This window comes from Mauremys mutica, chromosome 3 (assembly GCF_020497125.1).
Source record: "Mauremys mutica isolate MM-2020 ecotype Southern chromosome 3, ASM2049712v1, whole genome shotgun sequence".
In the NCBI taxonomy this organism is placed as follows: Eukaryota; Metazoa; Chordata; order Testudines; family Geoemydidae; genus Mauremys; species Mauremys mutica.
Genome location: NC_059074.1, coordinates 47528456 through 47553462, shown reverse-complemented (window position 1 = coordinate 47553462; position 25007 = coordinate 47528456). Strand labels below are relative to the sequence as shown.

At 42.4% G+C, this 25007-nt stretch overlaps 1 protein-coding gene across 2 annotated transcripts in view; it reads right to left on the bottom strand.

Moving 5' to 3' along the window:
- FAM83B (family with sequence similarity 83 member B) overlaps positions 1–25007 on the bottom strand; it is a 75293-nt gene that overhangs the window by 48627 nt on the left and 1659 nt on the right. The window contains exons 1-2 of one of the 2 annotated variants that reach the window (XM_045011702.1): positions 20313–20438; positions 19682–20185 (exon numbers count right to left, since the gene is read on the bottom strand). In XM_045011702.1, the coding sequence (XP_044867637.1) occupies positions 19682–20125 (444 nt within the window). In that variant the 5' untranslated portion in view covers positions 20126–20185; positions 20313–20438. Of the gene's footprint in view, positions 1–19681; positions 20186–20312; positions 20439–25007 lie in introns of those variants that run through there. The other variant, XM_045011701.1, reaches the window with a different exon arrangement.

The window sequence follows — 25007 nt, the reverse complement described above, 5'->3', positions numbered from 1 at the left end:
ACAAGAACTAGGGGGTCACCAAATGAAATTAATAGGCAGCAGACTTAAAACAAACAAAAGAAAGTATTTCTTCATACAACATGCAGTCGACCTGTGGAACTCTTTGCCAGAGGATGTTGTAAAGGCCAAAACTATAACAGGGTTAAAAAAAAAAGAACTAGGTAAGTTAATGAGGTCCATCAATGGCTATTAGCCAGGATGGGTAGGGATGCAAAACCATGCTCTGAAGTGTCCCTAGCCTCTGTTGCCAGAAGCAGGGAATGGGCGACGGGTGGGGGTGGGGGGGTGTTGATCACTTGATTACCTCTTCTGTTCATTTCCTCTGAAGCACCTAGCATTGGCCATTGTCGGAAGATTGAATACTGGGCTAGATGGATGATTGGTTTAACCCAGTATGGCCACTCTTATGTTCTGTTCTAATTACAGTAGCACTTAAAGGCCCCAGTCAGGATCAAGTCTACAATGTACTAGCTGCTGCATGTATGTATAAAAAGGTAAAATGGTACGGGGAAATGGATGCAAAAGTACAGAAAAAGTGATCAGGATGACGATGATAGTACATTTGGGTTTGTCCCACTTCTATAATTATTCAGTTAAATATTATTGTTGCAAATTAAACTGACTTACTGACACTTCACAGAAAAAGAACTAATGTGTGTGATCTCAAAATGTATCAACCAGACCTTGAAATAATTATTTTGATTAGCTCTTACTAAGGTGGGTAATCCCATTAAAATCAAAGGGATTATTCACACTGGTAAGAGTTGCAGGATCAGGACCTGTTACAATATCTGATGGCCCTGAAAGCCATCATTTCTTTACCCTGTAAGGCAGTGGTTCTCAAACTTATTTGATCGAGGACCCCTTCTTTGTGTCTGTATTTATTTATGCCTCCTCCACCCCCCAAGTACACATACCTCCGCCTAGCTCTGAAGGCAGCGCCATGCCAGTAGCAGCCCACAAGTAAGGGCAGAAACATGAAAAGTAATATTCATCAATATCACTTTTCACAGCAGACTTAGCATACCATTGCCACCCTTACTTGTGCGCTGCTGCTACCACCCCAGGGCTGGTGAGGCAATGTGTTTGGGGGGAGAACCCGAGCCCGGGCTGCTTGCCTGTGAGGAATTGGGGGAGGAGGAAAAGAGAGCCTGAGCCTGGGTGGTGAGGCTCCAACTGTCAACTTTATCCCCAGCTCTTGGGTGTGCATAGCCGTTCTGCATGAGCCTCAGCCACCCAGGGCTGATAGCCAGAGCTCTTAAAAACAAAACAAAACACCCCCCCCACCCCAACTTGCACTTCCCTTGACAAATTCTCATGCCTCCCTTCGGAGGCCTACCCCAGAGTTTGGAGACCGCTGCTCTAAGGTAAGTAATTTAGGGTAATATTTTAAGAGTGATAGGAGCTGAGTATTTTTGAATATATGGCCCTTAATTTTTACTTAAAAGTAACATCTGTTTATTATTAATATTCATCATTATTATTGTATTTTATTTTCAGCAACATTCTGAGGGGTGAAATCCTGGCCCTTTTGAAGTCAACGGCAAAGTCTATTTTTCTTTTACTGAGCAAAGTCCTGAATTGCAATTTGACGTCAACATATGTACCACTTCCACTGGAATACTTACAGCGTTCTCTGTATAGAAGAATTTAGCTTTGAGCAAGTTACCTAAAAACAATTAGGAGTAAAGAGCATCTCTGTAGCAGGATCATATGTGAGAATGTAATAAATCAGTTTTGCTCCTCCAAATATTCATGCACGTTTAACTTTAAGCATGAGTAGTGCCTTTGCAGTTAATGACACTATGCATATGAACAAAGTCAAATATCTGCTTAGCTGTTTGCATGATCAGAGCCTTAAATTTCTATATATAAAATAGTTTTGTAAAATTGAAATAAGATACCCTACTAATAGTGGCAGTTAAAATAGAATCATTTATAATTTAGTTCATTAAAATTTTAAAGTAGCAATAGCATAAATTTCAAATTAGTTTTATAAAGTCTCAATCTGACTGAAAGCAGTGACTCAAAAAAAAAATCAAGTGATTTAAATTGTTATGTCAATTAATTATTTAAATCACTTCACTCCAGCCATCCCTTTCATCTTGCCACTTCTTGACTCCACATATCTGGTGTTTGCCTTCCCCAGAGATCCCCATGAGCCATGGGACTGGAAAGCCACAGAATCCCTCTCCAGTTTGCAACCCCAAATCTCTGCCACCTAATGACGGAATTACCAGGATATTAATGTGGTTCAACCCTGTTCTGGAGGAAATATCCCTAGGGTTACAATTACATATTAAAAAAACCCAAATAAATAAATAAATCATACAAAATGGGTTCATTCATTCATTTTCCCCCCAAAACTGGCTGAATCAATATGGTCATACAATATACCTAATTCAGCTAATATTTGAGAAAAATCTTATATTTGCGACCAAATCAGCATGACCCACACATTTCACATTGGAAAAAAATCCATTTGGCTGGCCAGCTATAAGAATAGAGTTATTTTACTAAATTTCTCCATTAGTATTTGCTTTGTATACACTGCATTTTTATCTTGTTGTTGCTGTGTAAATTTTTTGTCAGGTAAGTAGATACTGCAATATACATTTCCAAAACAAATCAACGCAGAATGAATGCCTGAAAATACTTCCTTTCCACAGTAGAATGAAACTAACTTTACACTGAGGGACAGAGTAGCAGTGAAAACCTTTCCCCAAAAGGTTAAACATACTGTACAATGGATACAAAACTAAAGAGACTAATGCCTAGAGAGACTAGAGGAATTCTCAGAAACTGAATAGGGCCTGCGGAATTTGGCACTGGGATTCATATAGGTGTTCCAAGTGGAGACCTGACCCCTTTCTGACCAGTACTGAAGTCAATGGCCTGTTATTAAAATAGCCCGATTGTACTAGGCACTGTGCAAAAACAGAACAAAGTGTAGTCCCTGCTATGACACACAGCCCCAGTGGTGGTTCACTACTCTGTGCCAGCAGCTCTTGGCAAGCCTGACATGCTCACTATACCTTACACACTGTTGTCATGATATATATCCAAAAGGTGGCATGTAATATGTCATTGGACAACTAATAACTTACTTATTAATATTCTTCTGAAGTGTATGTGAGAGTTGTGTACAAAAAGTAATGGATTGTGCTAGAATTATATTCTTAAAATGTGCTTGGTAAGCAATGCATAAGTGCAGTCTGCCCTAGACAATGGAATGTGTATTTGCTTGGCTGGTTGTCAAGCAGAGACAATGAAAGTGCATTTACATTAAAAGGTAAACAAAGTAATCAAGCTAACAAGGGGAAGAGGTAATGACCCAACTATGACCAGCAGAGAAGAAACCAGCATGAAGTCTTCACAGACCACATGCCTTTTCTCCCTCTGGGAATACATTTCAAATGGTTTATTGGACTATGTAGACCGTGGAGCTGAACCTGAAATGATAAATAACTGAATAATTGATTGTATGCACTATTACTGTATTATAACAGTCTATCAGGTAAGGTCTTCTGTGAAAGCTAATGACGCACTGGTGATTAAAATCATTGTAGAATGTATGTATTAACACAATATACAGAATTATATATACTCACTGATATTATGCTTTAACGTCTATGACCAAACAAGGGGGAGAGAGGTTCTCTCCCAGACCGGAAGGAAGGCAGCTGTCTACCTGTCTCCAATGAAATTAAACAACATGTGACCAAAAAAAATTGAAGCCCTATTAACATACAAATCAGCAGGGGGATGGAAAGTTCACAGGAAGGGAAGAACAGCATAGGGTCATGGTCTGAGGCCAAAGCATTGAGTGTGCAAAAAAGCATTAGAAGAAGCCATCTTGGCATCCACTACTGGACAGGCAAAAAGGGCAGGAGCTCTTGCAAGGTGATAAAGCTGGGTCTTTCAACAGAGGAGTTTGAAGTCACTGGGAACTGAATATCAGTGAAAAACCTTGCCTAGGCAAAAGTCTTTCACTTAAGAAAAGAATGGAGACCAGCACTTTGCACTTCAGTGGAAGGTCCTGACCAAAAGAAAGTCAGCCCTGGCTGGAAAGAAAAAAAGATTGATAAGAAATCTCCCTTGAACCAAGCCTGTAACTTGTTGAGTGAAGTATTAGCCACTAGAAAGCATATTTACTTTTATTTGCTTGTAACCACTTTGTCTTCATCTCTTGTACATGAACTCAGTTAAAACCTCTCTTTTTATAAGTCTCTTCTTTGATTAAATAAACTTGTTTTATTTTTAAACTAAACCAACCCAGTGCTAGGTTAGGAGAGAAGTGATTGTTAATTCCAGTTATAGTAATAAACTGTGCTTTTGTCTCTCTAAAGGAGACAGAACCCTTGTTAATTCTGGGCATAGGCGCCGACTCCGTGGGTGCTCCGTGGCTGGAGCACCTACAGAAAAAAATTGGTGGGTGCTCAGCACCCACCGGCAGCTCCCTGTGGCCCTGCCCCGCCCCCCTGCTCCAGCTTACCTCTGCTTCCTCCGCAATCACGCCGTGGCGTCCTGGTTCTCCCCGCTCCCTCCCAGCGCTTGCACCGCGAAACAGCTGATTTGCGGGGCAGGGGGAACGGAGCCCACTGGGGGGAAGAGGCAGGGCTGGGGCGGGGATTTGGGGAAGGGATCCAATAGGGGCAGAGAGGGGCGGAGTTAGGGCGGGGACTTTAGGGATGGGTTGGAATGGGGTTGGGGCCAGGGGCGGGGAAAGGGGTGGGATGGGGCGCAGGCACCCACCAGCGCCGGAGAAAGTTGGCGCCTATGATTCTGAGTGTTCCAGGAAAGGGTTGGACACTCCAAGGCAGATGTTTTGGGGGAAACCTGGGACTAGAGTCACGGTGCAAATAGTAACCAAGGCAGGTGGAGATTACAGGGGGGCCAATGTGTTGCAGGAAGGCTGCCAGTGTCAGGGTGCTGAACCAAGGGTGCACAGCACACAGACACTCAGGGAACTGCATCCTTGTCTGCTGGCTGTTCGTGTCCAGGCTGTGAGCCACAGCAGCAGAGCATTTACAGCTCATAGGGTTACAGGGCACGTGGTAATGCAACCTCTTATCAAAAGGTGGCAATACAAAATTTTGCCTGAAAGCTACAGGCATGACTGCTGTGCCAGTTTTTAAATAATCATAAATCATTTTACAGGAGAACACGTGAAAGGAATGATGGATGCAACTTTTAATATGCTTGTTTCAAAGCAGCTGACTCCACAGAGCACTTGCCGAAACTCAATACTTGCTGAAACATTTTAATGGGGCTGAATTCTGCCTTCACTTACACCCCTTCAACTGCACAAACATCAGTAGCAGTTGTAAGGGAAGGCAGAATTTGTGTCTATCATCATCAATATGGTAAAAGATTACCTTACCTAATAAATACTGGTTCAAACCATTTGGGGACCTTTTCAGTCAGTCAGTTGATTAACTTGTTTATGTATTGTTCTTTGGAACACTAAGCAAGTTTCTCTAAATTTTATGAACCATTAAAATGGCATCACTTTCATCTAGTTAGACTTTTGTAATTAATAAACTATGACAAGCATTGTCTGAAGCACAATTTATCGTTGTTCCAGTCTCAGTTCAAATTATATTCAAAACAGTTGGCACAGAGTATTGCTGAAAGGGTGAAAAAGTTGCTCAACCCAGTCTCCCACACCCATAGTCTGTGATAAGTCTCTTTCTCAGTATGAACATTTATTTTTATATAAATATGTACAGAAGTTGACCTTGTTTAATTCAAAGAAGTATTTTATTAGCCTCTAATAGATGACTACTTGAATACACTAATAGATTATGTCTATGTCTATGTTTACTCTGATTAATGCCCATACAATGGAGTCATTCCATGACATTTCTTTGGGCAGCGCTTTTATGCGAGAAGTGCCCATCTCTCTCTGTGATTCATATGTTACTGAACCGAAAAGGCAACAATGACTAAAATGTGGTTTCTCACCTACTTATAACTGTTGCTCTTCAAAAAATGTTGCAATTGTCCAGTACGTACGTACGTACGTGTGTGTGTGGCACACCAAGACCAGAGCTGAAAAGTTTCACAGGCAGTAACCAAAGGAGCAGGCACATGTGCACCACACTGTTCCTTGTGCTCTGAGACAAGGGTATAAAAGGCATAGCCAGCCCACCCTTCCTTCAGTTCCTTTGTACCAGACTCAGATGATAGATTCTGATGTGTTGGGAAAGAAGGGTAGGTTGTGTAATGGACATATGCAACACATCTCAAACAGCCACAACTACAACAATGTGAGTAACTCTTTTTATTGCCTAGAGTGACTGCATATGTCCATTACACTAGATCAATGGTTTTCAAACTTTTTCCATTTGCAGACCCTGTAATGGTCCCTCGCTATCAAGTGGGGGAGGGAGGCCACTCTGCCTCACTACCAGCAGACTGCAAGTGACAGTTTGTAGGGGAAACTCTGGCCCTCTGGGCAGGGCGGAGCCACAAACAGTCTATAGCCCAGCACCTTCTGGATGGGGCTGACAGTAATTAACAGTCTATAAGGGAGCTGTGGCTCCCTGGGCAGGGCAGAGCACAAATAGTTTATCAGCTCTGGGCCCTTTAGGCAGGTGCAGAGCAAACAAAGCAGTCTGGCATTCTGGCTCAGGTTGACGTCTTGGGTAGATGAATGCAGGTCTCTTGGGCCTCAGGTGGGGAGGCTGCCACTGCAGGGGTGGCGTGGTAGGGAGATGCGGGCCCACCTGACTCCACCATGTTCTAGCCCAGGGCCCTATCAGTGGCAGAGTGTTCCACCACTGGGTCCGTGGGGAATCCCACAACACACTGCCTCACACTCTGGCAGCAGTACCAGACCAGAATCTGGTTCCCCTAGGCTACTTCCTACCACAGTCTGGGTGTAGGGTCCTGCAGTCGAAAAGTCCTCCATCTCCTCAGGGTACATAGCCACTGGCAGTCCCCACAGTTCCTCAGGGCATCCATCTGACGGTGATCCTGGCAGTGCCTCTGGGCACTGGTCTGTCTCCTTCAGCCACAGCTCCACTTGGGGCCTTGTTTGGGATTCTGTTGAGATTCCAGCTCCCTGGAAGAGCCATCTGCTCCCTCTGGTGCTCCAGCCCCAACTGAGCACTGGGGCTCTCTTTGTATACTTTCTGTCCCACCTTGGGACTTCCGGTGAGCGGGGCAGGGCGGATTTAGCTCCACCCTCCAAGGGGGAGTATAGTGGTCCTTTCCTCTGCTGTTCAGAGCGAGGCCACTCTGCCTCACTACATACACCTACAAAATTTCAAATGGAGGTGTGGACCCCTTCGGAAATTCAATCTGTGGTCTGCAGATCTCTACCATAGAAGTCTTTGACTGAAAACTGACTGAACAGAATTCAACCATAACTATGGCATGTGCTCGGCACAGCATTTGTCACAGCATGAGAAAGGGTGCTAAATTGTGGGCTTCTATAGTCACACCACCACTTTGGGTTTTGACTGGTAGGTGGGGGTATTCACATACTTTTGATTAATCAGAAAAACAGAATGCCTTTTCTGTGATCTGAAACTTTATTTTCACAGTCACCTTTCACGAACCCTTTAGACATAGTCTGTGGACCTCCAGGTGTCCACAGACCACAGGTTGAAAATGACTAACACCACTACCTGGGAGAGCAACTTTCCTTGATGTAGCTAGGTGTAAAGTGCCTGATTTGTGGGGATTTTTCTCCATAAACTCCATCTGCAGAAGACTACCTCCGTACCAGGGCCTCATGCGCTGAAGAGGACAAGGTGTTTGGAAGAAGCAGATTAGAACCCTCCTAAGGATGGTCTTGCACTGTTGATGTTGGAGGCCTGCCTGAAGCACAAGCAATGCCAATCCTCAACACCAACACTGAGTAGTCTATCAGTTCCATGTGGAGAAACTTCCTCCATCAAGAGTAGGTTTCTGTAATGTAGCAGTTGCCCGGTACTGACTTTGGATGGTCTTTTGTGACCGGGTGGGGAGACTTCTCTTCTCAGTGACTGATTTCTGTAGTGAAGTAGATGAGGATCTAGATGCCAGAGGCATGCTGCATGTTACCCAGTAGGGCCTATAATAGGGTTGGTATGGTACCAGAGGCCAATTGTGGCACTGCATTCTCTCAATCTGCTTTTGTCAGAACTAGTCCTACAAGAGCAGGGATGATCCCTTGGGGGAAGCTCTGGATTCCATGAAGTGGGAGACTTCAGACTCTGAGGAAGAGTGTGAGTACTCCAAAGGCCAGAGTAGAACAGTACCAGCAGGCATTGCAAGAGATCAGTTCTGGGATCTATGATGGGTCTGTAGTTTCAGTGATAACATCGGGGCTTCCTAGTTATCAGCACTGTGCACTGCAGTGGAGGAGTTGTCATTGGTTTGGGAGCTGCCATCGAGATTACTGGAAGCAGTACCAGACCTGATGTTATTGCCAGTGTAGATGATCCTGATGTGGAAATCAACATGCAATGGGCCTGATGTATTAATTTAGATGGACTATATGGGCTAAAGGTGTTAACATAACCCAGTCACTGTCCAACACTAAACGGTGTTAAACAAGCTTTGGGGTTTACTATGCAGAGACCTTAGCCAGCTTAGCAACATGACAAATACACCATTAAAAGTCCTTTTAACCTTTTTATTAAAGATAAAGAACAGAAGGAAAAACAGATAATACATTTCAAATCTTTTAAGTAAGGCTTTCATTTAAACAACATTTTTGTTCCCTTTCCCTTTAGATGGAACTCCCCCCCACCCCTTGTCTGACAGTCTCTTCAACAGTATTCAAGATGAGTAATAACTGTCATCCCAGGTGTGGTTTGGGATTCAGCTGGAACCATCAGAGGTGGGAAGGTCATCTGGGTACCTCTATTTCTGGCCCATTCTGGTCAGGACACCTCTCAGGATCAGAATGATGAAGGTCTGGGGTCCCTGAAAATGGTAGGGGTGGCAGCCATGATGGTAAAATTCATTCCAGTAGCCTTTTGTTTTCTTGCGGTTCTTTTAAACTTTCCCCACAGAATCTCTCTCTTGTAAGGACTCAAAAAGTGAGTGATGGATGGAATAGCCCATTCCCTCATCATTTTGTCCACCAGTTAGGCTCCACATTTCCTGTTTTTAACAACATAAGAACGGCCATACTGGGTCAGACCAAAGGTCCATCTAGCCCAGTATCCTGTCTTCCAACAGTGGCCAACGCCAGGTGCCCTAGAGGGAATGAACAGAACAGGAAATCATCAAGTGATCCATCCCCTGTCGCCCATTCCCAGGTTCTGGAAAACAGGCTAGGGACAGCATCCCTGCCCAACCTGGCTAATAGCCATTGATGGACCTATCCTCCATGAACTTATCTTGTTCTTTTTTGAACCCTGTTATAGTCTTGGCCTTCACATCCTCTGGCAAGGAGTTCCACAGGTTGACTCTGTGTTGTGTGAAAAAATACTTTCTTTCGTTTGTTTTAAACCTGATGCCTATTAATTTCATTTGGTGGCCCCTAGTTCTTGTGTTATGAAAAGGAGTAAATAACACTTCCTTATTTACTTTCTCCATACCAGTCATGATTTTATAAACCTCTATCATATCCCCACTCCCCATTATCTCTTTTCCAAGCTGAAAAGTCCCAGTCTTATTAATCTCTCCTTATATGGAAGCTGTTCCACACCCATAATCATTTTTGTTCCTCTTTTTCTGAACCTTTTCCAATTCCAATACATCTTTTTTGAGATGGGGCGACCACATTTGCATGCAGTATTCAAGATGTGGGTGTACCATGGATTTATATAGTGTCAATATGATATTTTCTGTCTTATTATGTATCCCTTTCTTAATGATTCCCAACATTCTGTTTGTTTTTTTGACTGACGCTGCACATTGAGTGGATGTTTTCAGAGAACTAACAGGTAATGATATAGTGATCTCTCTCCTGCCATCCATCTCCACCCTCTGACAAACAGAGGCTAGAGACACTATTCTTTACCCATCCTGGCTAATAGCCATTAATGGACTTAACCTCCTTGAATTTATCTAGTTCTCTTTTAAACCCTGTTATAGTCTTAGACTTCACAACCTCCTCAGGCAAGGAGTTCCACAGGTTGACTGTGCACTTTTATTTGTTTTAAACCTGCTGCCCATTAATTTCATTTGTTTTAAACCTGCTGGCCCCTAGTTCTTATATTATGGGAACAAGTAAATAACTTTTCCTTATTCACTTTCTCTGCACCACTCATGATTTTATGGTCACTATTTCCAAGCGGTCCTGTTATAGTTACCAGATCCTGGCTCCACTCAGGACTAAATCGAGAATTGCCTCTCCCCTTGTGGGCTCCTGTACCAGCTTCTCAAAGAAGCAGTCATTTAAAGTATCAAGTATCAGAGGGGTAGCCGTGTTAGTCTGGTTCTGTAAAAGCAGCAAAGAATCCTGTGGCACCTTATAGACTAACAGACGTTTTGCAGCATGAGCTTTCGTGGGTGAATACCCACTTAAAGTATCAAGAAATTGTGTCTCTTCATTTCATCCTGAGGTGACATGTACCCAGTCAATATGGGGATAATTGAAATATCCCACTATTATTGAGTTGTTTATTTTGATAGCCTCTCTAATGTCCCTTAGCATTTCATCTTCACTATCACTCTCCTGGTCAGGTGGGCGATAATAGATCCCTACTGTTATATTCTTAATAGAGCATGGAATTACTATCCATAGAGATTTTATGGAACATGTGGATTCATTTAAGATTTTTACTTCATTTGATTCTACATTTTCTTTCACATATAGTGCCGCCACCCGACCCCCTCCTCCACGACCTGTTCTGTCCTTCCAATATATTTTGTACCCCGGAATGATTGTCCCCCATTGATTGTCCTCACTCCACCAGGTTTCTGTGATGCCAATTATATCAATATCCTCCTTTAACATGAGGCACTCTAGTTCACCCATCTTATTATTTAGACTTCTAGCATTTGTGTACAAGCACTTTAAAAACTTGTAACTGTTTATTTGTCTTCCCTTTTCTGATTTGTCAGATTCTTTTTTATGTGAATGTTTCTCATCTGATCTGGCCCATACTTTATCCTCTTCCATCCTCTCCTTCTGACTAAACCCTAGAAAATCTCTAAGGGCTAGTCTACACTTACCGTCCGGGTCGACGCAGTGAGTTCGACTTCTCGGAGTTCGAACTATCGCGTCTGATCTAGACGCGATAGTTCGAACTCCGGAAGCGCCGCGGTCGACTCCGGTACTCCACCACTGCAAACGGCGGTGGCGGAGTCGACCTTGGAGCCGCGGAGTTCGACCCTGCCGCGTCTGGACGGGTGAGTAGTTCGAATTAGGGTACGCGAATTCAGCTACGTGAATAGCGTAGCTGAATTCGAAGTACCCTAATTCGAACCCCCTTTTTAGTGTAGACCAGGCCTAAGAGAAGTCTCTGTCCAATCCACTTGCTCGTCTGCAGCAATCGGCTCCCACTCCCGCACCCCCTGCCATCTCTTAGATTAAAAACCGCTCTGCAACTTTTTTTATGTTAAGTGCCAGCAGTCTGGATCCACTTTGGTTTAGGTGGAGCCCATCCTTCCTGTATAGGCTCCCCCTATCCCAAGTTTCCCCAGTTCCTAATAAATCTAAACCCCTCCTCCCTACACCATCGTCTCATCCACGCATTGAGACTCTGAAGCTCTGCCTGCCTACCTGGCCCTGCATGTGGAACTGGAAGCATTTCTGAGAATGCCACCATAGAGGTCCTGGATTTCAATCTCTTTCCTAGCAGCCTAAATTTGGCCTCCAGGACATCACTTATACCCTTCCCTATGTCATTAGTACCTACATGTGCCACGACTACTGGCTCCTCCCCAGCACTACACATAAGTCTATCTAGATGCCTCGAGAGATCCGCAACCTTCGCACCAGGCAGGCAAGTCACCATACGGTTCTCCTCGTCATCACAAACCCAGCTATCTCCCATTACTAACACCTGCCTTTTCCTAATGACTGGAGTTCCCTCCCCTGGAAAGAGCCTCAGTGCGAGAGGATACCCCAACATCATCTGGAAGGAGGGTCCCAATTTTGGGAAGGTTTCCCTCTGCTCCCGTTGACTGCTTTCCTTCCCTGCGCCTTTCATCCTCCTTAACAGTGCAGGGGCTGTCTGACCACAGGTAGGACAAATCTACAGTGTCCCGGAAAGCCTCATCAACATATCTCTCTGCCTCCCTTAGCTCCTCCAGTTCCGCCACCCTGGCCTCCAAAGCCCGTACGTGGTCTCTGAGGGCCAGGAGCTCCTTGCACCAAATGCACACATACACCACCTGCCCACAGGGTAGGTAATCATACATGCTACACTGAGTGCAATAAACAGGATAGCCCCCACTCACCTCTTGGACCTGACCCTGTGCTCCACTTAGGACTAAATCAAGAATTGCCTCTCCTCTTGTGGATTTCAGAACTAGTTGCTCCAAGAAGCAGTCATTTAAAGTGTCAAGAAACTTTATCTCTGCATCCCATCCCGAGGGGATATGTACCCAGTCAATATGGATATAGTTGAAATCCCCCATTATTACTGAATTTATTTTAATAGCCTCTCTTATCTCCTTGAGCATTTCACAGTCATTATCACCATCCTGGTCAGGTGGCCTGTAATATATCTCTACTGCTATATTCTTATTATTTGAGCCTAGAATTATTATCCATAAAAATTCTACGGTACAGTTTGGTTCATTTAAGATTTTTACTTCATTTGATTCTACGCTCTTTCACGTATAGTACCACTCCCCCACCAGCACAAGCTACTCAGTCATTCCTATATATTTTGTACCCTGATATTACTGTGTCCTATGGATTTTCATAATTCACCAAGATTCTGTGATGCCTGTTATATCAATATCCTCATTTTATACAAGGCATTCTAGTTCACCCATCTTATTATTTAGACTACTAGCATCACTCAAGGATTGTGTTGAAATCATATCAACTTGGCATTTTGGTCTAGACTAATTCAGTTATTCTGTCTTTCTTTCAGACCTTTTCCCATTAACATTTATTATAGGTTATTATAACCTTTTATGAATTTTTACATACTTTTTTACAGTTGAACTCACAATTTGGGTAAATTTGTAACTCCAATTGTCACAACAGGCCTGGCAAGGCATTGCCAGACTGAATAATTGGTCAGGGTGGTACTGAGAAGCTCAGCAGATCCTTTACATCTGCATAAGGCTCCGGCGTAGTCAGTACCAAAATGCCCTTCTTTGAGAAAAGGCAGCAGCTCCAGCATCTGCACTGAAGAAGTAGACAGCCTCACCAGTCCCAGTATGGGAATCAGAGACATCAGCTCTAGGTTGGTCGAGCCACTAGGATGCAACAACAGGGAGCAGTGGGCTGAAAGACACACTTTATCTTCAATACCAGAGTGGCTAGCAGCTTCTGCAGTTGCAGAGTTCCGCAGTGAGGACTTTAACAATGTGGAGGCCATTCTCTTCTTTGGCTTTGGAGGAGCACCTCTTGGAGGAGTGCTCTAGTGAGGAGGATATCCTCCTCCCTCTGTCTGCAGGTAAGACCAGGGGAGCACTCCCACATGGTGAGGAACTCCCTCTAGTCAACTGAACTGATATTGATGTTAGGCCAGCAGTGGCCTCCACAAGGATGTACTGGAGACGTTCTTTCTCTGCTTCTTGGTTCTTGTCTTGAAGCCCCTGAAAAAAAATCAGATGCCCATCCCTGACTTCACCCTCACCGAGGCACTTCAGGCAGTGAGAGTGCAAGTCACTCACAAGCACTAGTTTGTGACACCCAAAGCAGGGTTTGAAGACGGAGGGGGTGAGGGAGGAGGCAGAGGGCTCCTCCGTTGCCTCGCACCCCTCCTGCACCCCAACTCCCTGCCCTGAGACATCTGCTCCACCCTGACCCCCTGCCACACCCCTCACCCCTCTTGCACCCCACACACCAACTCCCTGCCCTGAGCCCCTTGCCGCACCCCACACCCCTCCTACAACCCAACTCCCTGCCCTGCACCCCTCCTGCACCCCACATCCTTCCTGCACCTCAACTCCCTGCCCTGAGCCCCTGCCACACCCTGCACCCCTCCTGCACCCCCTGGTGACAGGGAAGGGGCAGCGTTGGGGTGGGGACTTTGGGGAAGGGGGTGGAAAGGGGCAGGGGTGGGAAGAGGCGGGGCAGGGGCAGGGCCTCATGGAAGGGGTGGAGTGGGGGCAGGGCCAGGGGCAGTGAGGATGGGGGGGGTCAGTGATGTGGCCCTCGGGCCAATGCACTAGACCTCATGTGGCCCTTGTGGTCATTTGAGTTTGAGACCCCTGCTTTATAACCTTAGCTCAGAGCACAAAGCACACCAGGTCATAGTGTGGCCGCCCCTCTGGGTTCTGTTAGGGAAAATTCTCCAGCACTGGTGTACAAGGTGTGCGGCACATCCTCTCCCCTCCCCAACCATAATGGACAAGTGCAATCATTCAAAGAAGAATTAGTTTCTTATTGTGCACACATTCTCCTTCTAGGTTCATAACTAGATCCAAGCAACTGAATCAGTTTAAGTTTTGTGAGCTGGAAGACAGCATAAGCAGTTACTTTCTGTGTGGACCTGCATCTTTCTTGAGTTAAATTCAAATAGAGTTGGTACTTCTTTCTGAGTCAGTAAGTTTCTGCCATGAGTCCCACTACATTTAGTAAAAGTCTTTTTTACAGTGTAGTTTTAATGTTTTCTAGGGTCCCAGTTTTGCAGTCTTTTCTCACATTGATAGTCTAACTGAAGGTAATGCCCAAAATTTTCAAACTTGATGCACAAATTTGGCCACATACATTCATTAAGTAGCCTTACTTATGAAAGGGCTGGGCCCCACAACTTACATTGATTTCAGAAACCCATGTTTGAAAATTGTGGCTCATAGGACTATTCACGCAAGTAAATGTAATTTAGTGTAAAGAGTGCAGGTTTGGGGTTTTGGTTGCTTGTTGTTTTTAAAACATCTTTTGAAATACAGAAAAAATATGCTTAGGCATTTTCAAGAATTGTTTCCAACATCTGGTGTGTATCAACTTATCATATGCTGTCAAAAATTCTAAAAGTACTGCAGTAAGCACTGAGAATTGTTTTCCAAACATCCTCCCTTTGTGGTGCAAACCAAACCTCATGGTGTTATCTGAACTAGGTGATTCTGTAGAAAGTAATCTGAATGATTTCCAAGAGGTGCTGATCAATATTTGGATGTCCACTATTAGACTTGGCAGGAACATGTGAGTGATTTAGGGAAGAGATAGAAACCAAGCTCATAAAATGAGAGGAAGAGATATTTCTGGGAAGTACACCTCCCAGCTTCACACCCACTTCTCTGTCCTCTTCCCTCCCTGCCATGACATCTCTGAACAACTGTCACACCTGATATATTGATGTAGTATTTTTCTCATTTCTTTGCCACACCACAGTATGCAAGTCTCAGACCTGATAATATTGGAGGCAATTGTGAAGAGATGTCAATAGGGAACACATGGAAGGAATATTTTATTATTGAGTTACCCATGATACTGGACAGTAAGATAAGGAAGTTTCATGTTGACCCAAAACAAAGGAGTAGTCTTCTTGATACTAGTGCCCAGAAGAGTAATTATCGGGGGGGGAGGGGGGATATTATCCACCAGGTGCAATGAGTCAGTCCTTTTATAGCATCTTGAACTCCAGAGGAATTTGGAAAACAGCCTAGGGTTATTGAAAAATCTCTGAAGGATGAGGATAATAAGCCAGTTGCCTTATTTCTGGAGGCCTTATCTACCCTGCTCCATCCTCAATTTCTCTTCAGAGGAGGCTCAAAATCATGGAGCTGCTTCAAGGTGGCTTTGTACTTTTCCTTACTATAGCTCTTTCACCGTCCTGAGTTTTCATATTAGTATGGTAGCAGTTAAACTTAAATTTTAAAGTCAATGTATTCACAATAAGCTAAGTTGATAAGGAAAACATTATTGGCAAGATTCTTTTCTGACATCTTTTATGGATGTTTTTATTTTTTTCCCCTGGCACAGCTTGGCCTTACGTCTGCCAGAGGAAGAATGTCAGAGTAGATTCATCATTAGTCAGTGATTATATTTACAAAACATGCCTCAGTAAAGAAAGCAGCAGACAAAATTAACATATGTAATTATTTTACTAAATCACATGTTGTTGCATCCATCCTTGAGGAAAGAGGTCAAGAAAAATTAGTTCACCCTTAAGGTAATCTTTCCCCTGTAAATCTCCCAAAATTTAAAGAGCATCTAGATTATCTGATGGATCAATCACCACCACCACCAGTCTCAGGCTAGTTTACCTTGCACACTTAACATCTGCTTCTATTCCATTAAAGCTGAAATTCTTATTGACTTCAGTGTGGGTGAGATAAGATATGAAACATCTGGTGCCTCATCACCAAGCTATAAATTAAGTTCTCCTTTCTGAGGACAGTCTCATTTGACCACTCCCCATTTTGTGACAAGTAACACCTTTTAATGAAAATGTCTCAACATAACCTACCTCTGCCAAGCAAGTTACCTGGTCCTTTCTGGAATTCTAATGTTTACAAACTGACTTAAAACATTTGTACTGCAGCTAATTATAAGTACCTCCCCTACAGTGCACCTTTCTTTAAGCATAACTATGCATGAATCACATACCTGCAGATAAAAGCAAAAGAGTTTTAAGACCCAGACAAATACCGTTTCCCCCTTCAAGACTGAATGTTAACTTCTTGAAGAACCTTATCTATATCACCACAAGGCTCAGTTTTAAGACTGCTATTCAACTTCATTTTTTCCTGTTTTGTATTACACCGATCAACTAATCAAGTCTTCGTTCTGTCTTATCATTGCTCATTCATCAGTAACATCAACTACAAAACATTCTCTTAATTAACATGCAAGTCATTTAGATCTCCAATACTTTAAATAAAGTACTAAAGGTAATAATTGGAGATATACCAATCTCCTAGAACTGGAAGGGACCTTGAAAGGTCATTGAGTCCAACCCCCTGCCTTCACTAGCAGGACCAATTTTTGCCCCAGATCCCTAAGTGGCCCCCCTCAAGGATTGAACTCACAACCCTGGGTTTAGCAGGCCAATGCTCAAACCACTGAGCTATCCGTACATAGATCCTTCCTTAAAAACAGTAAGGGTCACATCCAACCTTTCCCATATCAACACACAGAGGAGGAGTATTTGCCCCAAATTTTGAGCATTCATGTGGCAGCATCCCCTGCACAGGGCAGAACCAGTGGAAGCAGCATGAACTGTAGCCAGAAAGAAACGCATACACAGAAAAGACATGCCACTCCTCACAATCTCAGGTCTTAAGAGAGAAGTCAGTATGTCTTTTTGGTACTCCAAGCCCCTTCCACAAGGGGAAGCCAGTACTGGCAGCATGGCTAACTGTGCTGTCGATTGCTTTCCCTAGGGGAAGAGGGTTTTCATGGATCAGGCTCTCCAATGGGGAAAGGAGATTAGAATAAATTGGCAGAATTATTGCTGCTAACAGGAGCACTAACATAAATACAGTATTCTGACTCATTCAGAAAGGAATATGCCATGAAGACCAACTCTTCCCAACTCCTCCCTCTCTTGCAACTGGACTGTTTTCTTCCCAACATGCAGCAGTACCAGTAAGCAAACGGTAGGGATGGACTGGTGGCAGCACCACAGTGGTAGAAAAATACCACCACATAACTGCCTTTTCTCACCATTCCCTTGCCAGTCCACTTCCTCTTTATGGCCCCAGTTCAGCAAAGCATTTCAGCACATGATTAAACCCATGTTTTTTCAGCAAAGCACTTCAGCAGGAGCTTAAAATTGAGTACATACCGTACTTGTGTGCCCTTGGTAGGCTTAACCATGACCTGCAGCCATCTGCAGGGAACTTGGAGGGAGGAGCACAGGTTGCAGGAGAGAAGAGTTTGGAGGAGGCACCACAAAGCCAATTTGTATTCCCCTGGCTTAAATACTAGCTGCAGTTGCAGCATGCCTGTAACTAGTTCTCTTAATAAAGAGCCAATTTTATGTTAGAAATGTGGAGTCATTTCATGTTTTTACTTAGCACATCGTACATGAAACAGGGCCCAGTGGTGAGCTGGAGCAGGTTCCCACAGGTTCCCAAGAACCGGTTGCTAAAATTAGACATCCGTGGAGAACTGGTTGTTAATGGGCCAGGGAGTGGGCAAAGAACTCCAGTCCGTGGGCCGGACCATCCTGTTGCTCCCAGGATTCCCAGCTGGGGAGGCTGAGGCTCCCCCGGCCCTTCCCCTGCTTCCCCCCAGCTGCAGTGGGGCCAGCCACTGGCACCAGCTGGGCAGCTCAGCTGAGCTCCTGAGTCATCCTGCTGCTTTGAGCTGCCGGCAAGGTAAGGGGGGAGGGGGCTGCAAGCTCTAGGGTTGCTGGGGGGGCAAGTAGGGCAATTTGCCCCAGGCCCTGCAGGGGCCCCCGGCCCCATGGGTATGTCTCCCCCCGCCCCAGCCCCTCCCCCACTCCCCCCCTTAAATCAGAACTTTTTATAGGGAACCGGTTGTTAAGATTTTGGCAGCTCATCACTGACAGGTCCTAAAGTGAAACTTTTTGGTAAGTGGTTTGCTGAACAGGGATGGACTGCTGAATCTGAGCCTACACTCTTCCAGTGCCCCTCTATGCCACATTACTGAGGTAAGTGTGGGGCTTTAAGTCATGTCTTTTCTTTGGATAGATGGGTATTTGCTTATACAGCTTTCAGTTACAAAAAGCCGTGATAGGTGCCTCATATATCACAGCTTAAAATTAGTAAACTTTGTATGTCTTGCTTCCATTTTAAAGAAATATTGATCCAAGATTGAGACTCTTCTGAAACTGTAAGCAATTTAAAGTGTGATAATACTTTTCTATAGCTTTCCAGCAGCATATACAGTGATCAATGGCTAAGCTAAATATGATAATGTACAGTTAAAAGGTCATAAGTCAAGGCTAGTAGGCTTAAAATAATATCTCTATTTGTTTTGCAAGATGAGTGTGCATGCAAGTTCTTGATATACATTCCTGATCCCTGCATAAAGATTCCCCCTCCCCCGTGTCCAACATTCCACAGTAAATTAAGTACAATTTGTGGGATAACATTCACCTTTTCCTCATGTGTCAGGCATTGGCAATTTCTGAAGGCAGGATACCAGACTTTATGGACCAAATGCTATTTATATAACACTTCTTCTTACCCCTCTTTTGTGCTTTTCTGTTCTATTACTGTAAGCAGGAGTTGTATTCAAAGTCACAAAAATCTTGCTTCCTGAGCACTTCAAGAAACATGATTCTGGTACATGTAAGTCAGCAAAATTTTCACAAGAATTGGACTGAGACAACTTCACATGCACACATGAACACCTAATCACAGCAAAATAACAAATTGGATAGATCTTGGAGCTAGACTGAATGACACCAGCTAAGGATCTAGTCCAATGTTCCAGATTTGTTGTTATAACATTCATATGAAATTCAGTTTATATTCAACATAAGGAAAGCTGAGGTCAAAACAACAGGTCTGTCAATTGTCTAGGCATTTCTTATGTGCCTATCAAAGGCCTCAATCCAATAATTTTTTACATCTACTTTTCTTTCAGCCAGATTTTAATTCCCACTGATAGTATGCACAAAAAGACTCAATAAATATCAAATTATTTCCATAGTCTTTGAATATAAATATTGTTTAAACTGTTTACCTTTCTTGCTTCTCTTATCATCTTCCTAATAGTTTCCTTTATTGTGAAAGGCTGTATTCGTGGTGGATGAAAAAGTAGATCAATATTTGTACCTCCAGACATTCCAGGCATCAGATAGGGCCAGCCCAAGTCAAGGTTCGGAGCTTCCACATCAGATTCAATAGGCCAATAAGTACCCGAAGAAGAGGTATCATCAACAGCATTGTCAGAGGAATAAACTGTGTTTTGAGGAAGTTTCTGAACAGTGTTCAAAATATAATTAATTTCTTCTTCTGCAAGGAACTCTGAACATCTCTCTTTGGAAAGAAATTCTTGGTAGGCTTCTAAACCTCCTTCAATTAAAGCATCAATAGCTACACGATACCATTCCTTGTAATGAGGTTCAATGTAATTTTCTGATCTGCATTCATCATGTAAAGATGAAAGCATAGATGATGTTTCCATTTTCACCAATATTTAATGACAAACCTTTTAAATTTCCATTCATGCACCAATGAAATGTACCTGAGAGGAAATTGAAAGAAAACAGTTAATGTTTTTGGCAATTTTAATTATAATACTTTAACCTTCTCTTCCACCATCTAAGGATTTCAAAGTGCTTTGAAAAATTCATTAAGTAAGCTTCACAAACCTAAGCCAAGTGGTATTATTCTCCCCTTTTTCAGATGGGGAAAACTGAGGCACTTGTGAGTTAAGTGATTTGCTGAGGTTCATATGTAGAGTCTGTGGCAGGGCTGGCAATACATCCCAGATTTCCTGATTCCTAGTCTTGTAGTATAAACAGCACATGTTCTCTGTGTGGAGAATGAATATGTAAATTTCCTCCAGTCAATTGTTTCAATACTCTATGCTTGTTGGCCCATTCTTAAAAGTGTTAAAACCCCAGCCCTGATTCCTGCTTCTTTATGCTCTAGTCTCTCATATTCCTCCCTTGTACACATACCTTTTCTCAGGCTTCTCTGAAACCACAGCCTTTGATGTCCTTATCTTTATCTACCTTTTTATTCACCATGCTGATCTAATCCTCTTGCTGCTTGAAGCAAAGCCAGCCTACCTCACTTTCATGAGTTACTTGAAAGAGAGTTTTCTCCTCCCACATCTTGAATCAGACTATGACTCAGCAATCTGTTTTCTAGTTCCACCCTGCTCCGCCTCTGGAGTGGCTGTTTTTATCTTACTGTTAATTTAAAACAACAACAATAATAAAAAAAAAAAATCAGGAGTTTTTCATTGCTCACATAAATGTTCTTTTTTCAATTAAACCGGAAGGGGGGTTGCGGCTGCTGCCACAGAGAAAGGTAATACGTACAAGGGGAGTAAGTACATAAAGAATAGAGGGCCAAGTTTTCCTCTCATTTACAGACATACAACTCCACTGAACTTCTACAGTTTACTTTAAATCTTTGGCCTAGGGAGGCAAACTATAACTTGGAAACCCATGAGAGCAGCATGCAAGTGGTCAGGTAGAACAGAAAGCAGGTACATGGCAGAACCTTCCCAATCCCAATGGTAACAACATAATGTGACTCAGAGAAAGATAAACAAAGGAGAGTAGAGGGAGTTGGGAGAACAGCTATTGAGTGCAGAGTAATTTAGGACACAGATACCTAATGTGTTGCTAGAAAATTAATGTGAAAATCCTTGTTGGAAGCCTATTTAATGATGTTTTGCAGGAATGCATTATTTATGTAAATAATAAATATACATGTTATGCTGAACTTATTTATTGAGCACATAAAATATTTTATTTATATGTAGATCTTCCTAATATTTTTGCAAGAAGTGCAGTGTTCATTTACTTTAGTAATCTACATTGGAAATAGCCTAAATATGAAAATGCAACTGAAAATGGCTTCCAAATGCCACTTAAATTAAGCCTAATGAAATAAAAATTAAAAGCTCCCTATAGCACACTGTACTAACTTAACTGTAAAATCCAATGTTCAAATATTATTTATTTTCAATTCTGGATAGTAATCCAAGTAATGTTTGTGTCTACAGATTTGTTGGTCTTACAACTAAATTCCTTCTAAGGGAGGAAAGATCAGCTGGATAAAGGAGGATGAAATAGGAGTGAACAATTAAACCAAGACTGCTGTTGAGGAGATTGCTAAATCTGAAGCGTAAAAGAAATGGGAAAAGGCCAATCTGAGGCTGGCATCTGCCAGACACATGAAGGATTCAATTTGAATTCTGTCTCTGGGGCAGCAGAAGGAGAGATCACCACCCAAAATATTATGCTTTTGAGCCTAGGGGAAAGGAGTGTTTTTTGCTGCTACTGTAGTGGCAGATTTCAGTGGTTAGCAGTAAGCTAAAGGAGGCTTGGTTCATGTCCACTGACTGAGAATTATGATGTGTTACAGTGGGAGATATGCAGGGGCTGATTATCCATTGCCTTGCACAGTGGGTAAGTAGGTATAAAATAGGAATATTAACATCTTTACACACACTTTGTACAGATTCAAATGACTACACATGGTGCAAGGCTGTGGAGAATCAGTCTGTGATGCATAAAGGAGCAAAAAAATTAAAAAGACAAAATTAGGCCTCATGAAGTTGAGATAGTATCACTTTGAAATCAATGTTTTGTGAACTCAAACAACAGGGCAACACTTTTTCAAAGCTATTTAAGATCAAGAGTGAAAAGTTACTAAGTACAAAATTCATAGATATTCAACTGAATATTAATGGGAAGACAATTCACTAATGCAAGCTACTAAATTGACCAGTTAGTGCACTTTTGTAGGACTTTTTCAGGGCTAATATCACTCTAACCATTGCATTGTTAGTTTGATGGTAAGGGCCTGATCCTGATTCCACTGAAGTCGCTCTCTCTAAGGTACTTCTAAAGTTGGTTAATACTGTGGTATCTAAGTGTTGTTGGGAATGAGAATTCCCATTGATTTCAACAGTTGGAACAGGATCATGCAAATATAAAACATTGACATCTTGAGAACAAATGAAAAAATAACACTACATTTTAAATTATATAGATCTCATGGCAGTGTCTAATCTTCAACGGTGGTGTTATACAATATGGTTAGACAGGGATTTCTACTTTCTGTATATATTTCCCTTCTATCCTTTGTCGTGATACTTTCTTGCTTTATTCTCTTCAGTATGCATTGCTATTCAATTTATTCTGTGTGCACCTCCACCCCTAACAAATATATATCAAATATTGGGTGTGGGGACTGATGCACGATGAATGAGGCAAAGCTTCATTTGTTCCACTCGCCATTCCTTCTAACTAGTCCATGCAAGTCTCTGCAATGGGGATTAAGAAAAAGATGGTTTGATTTTCTTATTTTTAATGGGCTAGAAACTCAGATGTTGTAGATTGGAGTTCAATTTAAGTTAATGGAGCTTTACAGATTTATTCCAGCCAACCATTTGGCCCAACATTGATATTTTTCATATTTTTCCTTTTCCTTTGTTTTTAAATAAGGACAAGGGGTTCTTTGGTTTTTGCTTGTTGTTTTATTGAAGAAAATGTATTTATTAAATATGACATACAGGTCAAATGCAATTACATGGGCTAAGACATATGGTAGCAGGCTATAAATACAATATGGCTCTCCATCTCAAAAAAGACTGCAGACTTCTGCATTAATGAATTTTGTCCCATATAAGACTAATTATGTTTCTCAGAAAAAAATGTTGCTTATAAAAGTGTCAAAAGCAGCATCCTTTTAAGAAATTAAATAAATTTCCTGTTTATCATAAGGAAAAAGAAGGCAGTCAAGGCAGGTGAGACACATGGAACATATTGTCTGGAATTAAGGACATCAGTGTCTGGTACGTGGATAAGTACAGACAAAAGAACACTCTCAAATTGAAGTAATTCTATCAAGTAGATAGTACCATCTCTAACTCTCTTGCAATTGTCTTTTCCCTCCCCAGAACGTAAGAGTTATTGCACAGGAAGGGCACCTTGATGGAAAGTTAAGAACTTGTAGAAGGTACGCTATAGAACAGAGATTTAGACAATTGGTCTACCAGGAAAACTAAACTTTTCGTATTTTTTATGGTGTATCTGCTAGTTAAAATTTCACTATATTAAAGTATATGGTTTTGGTTTTTTGAGGGCTTTTTAATATAAATCAGCACAGAGATTAAATTGAGAAATAAAGTGTGCTGACTTTCGAAAGATTTTTTTAAGTCCCTTCCGCCATGTATATTGTTTCTGTATAGTGGGCTTGTGTCTTCAAAGACTCATTCTCAGGATCAATCTGTACATCAGCAACCCTATTACTGACGCAGCTAAGGATCTGCAGGATCAAACCCATCTTCCTATCTTTGTATATGTCAAATGCACTTTGATTAATCAGACTTTGTGTACATACTTTAAAAAAGACTAGCTGTGAGAGAGTTGTCAGGTACCTTCTGAAATATACCATCAGCTGTCAATTCCAGTGCTTTCCCTATGTTTAGTTGCGTGCACCTGACATTCACTGTATTAGCCATCTTCCGGTTATGCACATAGGGGCTGGATACTTAATGTTGGTCAAGAAAGAATTTTCCTACCAAGAGCTGAAATGTGCTTCACTGAATGAATAGGGGATTTGCATTTCAGAGCACGTGCTCCAGCTGAATCAGTTGGTACAGTATGTAAACTCTGCATGCATCCTGCACAGGCTTGCTCATTTTTGCTCACACTAACATACCCCACCCTCTCCAATGTTGCTACCAGGAATATAGCAAGACAAAGCTTGTATTTTGGGAAGGAAGTGGAAATGTGTGTCTTTGTAGAAATGGACTTACAACATGTTAGCCTCCACAAAGATGACAAAATGGATGACAGACATAGAAAATGCAAAATAAATAATGAGTCCTGCTCCATATTCAGGCCCTTATACATTGCACATTACTCTAGGCAACAACCCACCTGTGGGTATATATCAATCAGACAATGCACAAACATCTCCCTACATCCCTCACCTCTATCACATATGATGCTTGTGGATTTTATGGCTGTTATTGGAACAATATACCTTTAAACCAATTATTCCTATTATCAAAGCTATGGACAATACACAAAAGCCTTGCTCAGCCAGTTGCTAACAGAATAGATGTTTTATGTCACTGCGTTCCCTACCTATGTAGTGCCTTTCCTACCAAAGAATCCAAAATGCTCTATTACAGTCAGAGGAAAAGTAGAATTTAATAGGGAAAAGTTGAACATCATTATTTCTATAGGATAGAAAATTAAACTTTGTTGACACAAATATGAAAACTACCAAATGCTGATTGACCTTTAGGAAACTAAACCTGTGGTAGCTATGGCCAGAGCTGGAAAAGTTTCTATAAAACAAATAGGAGAAAG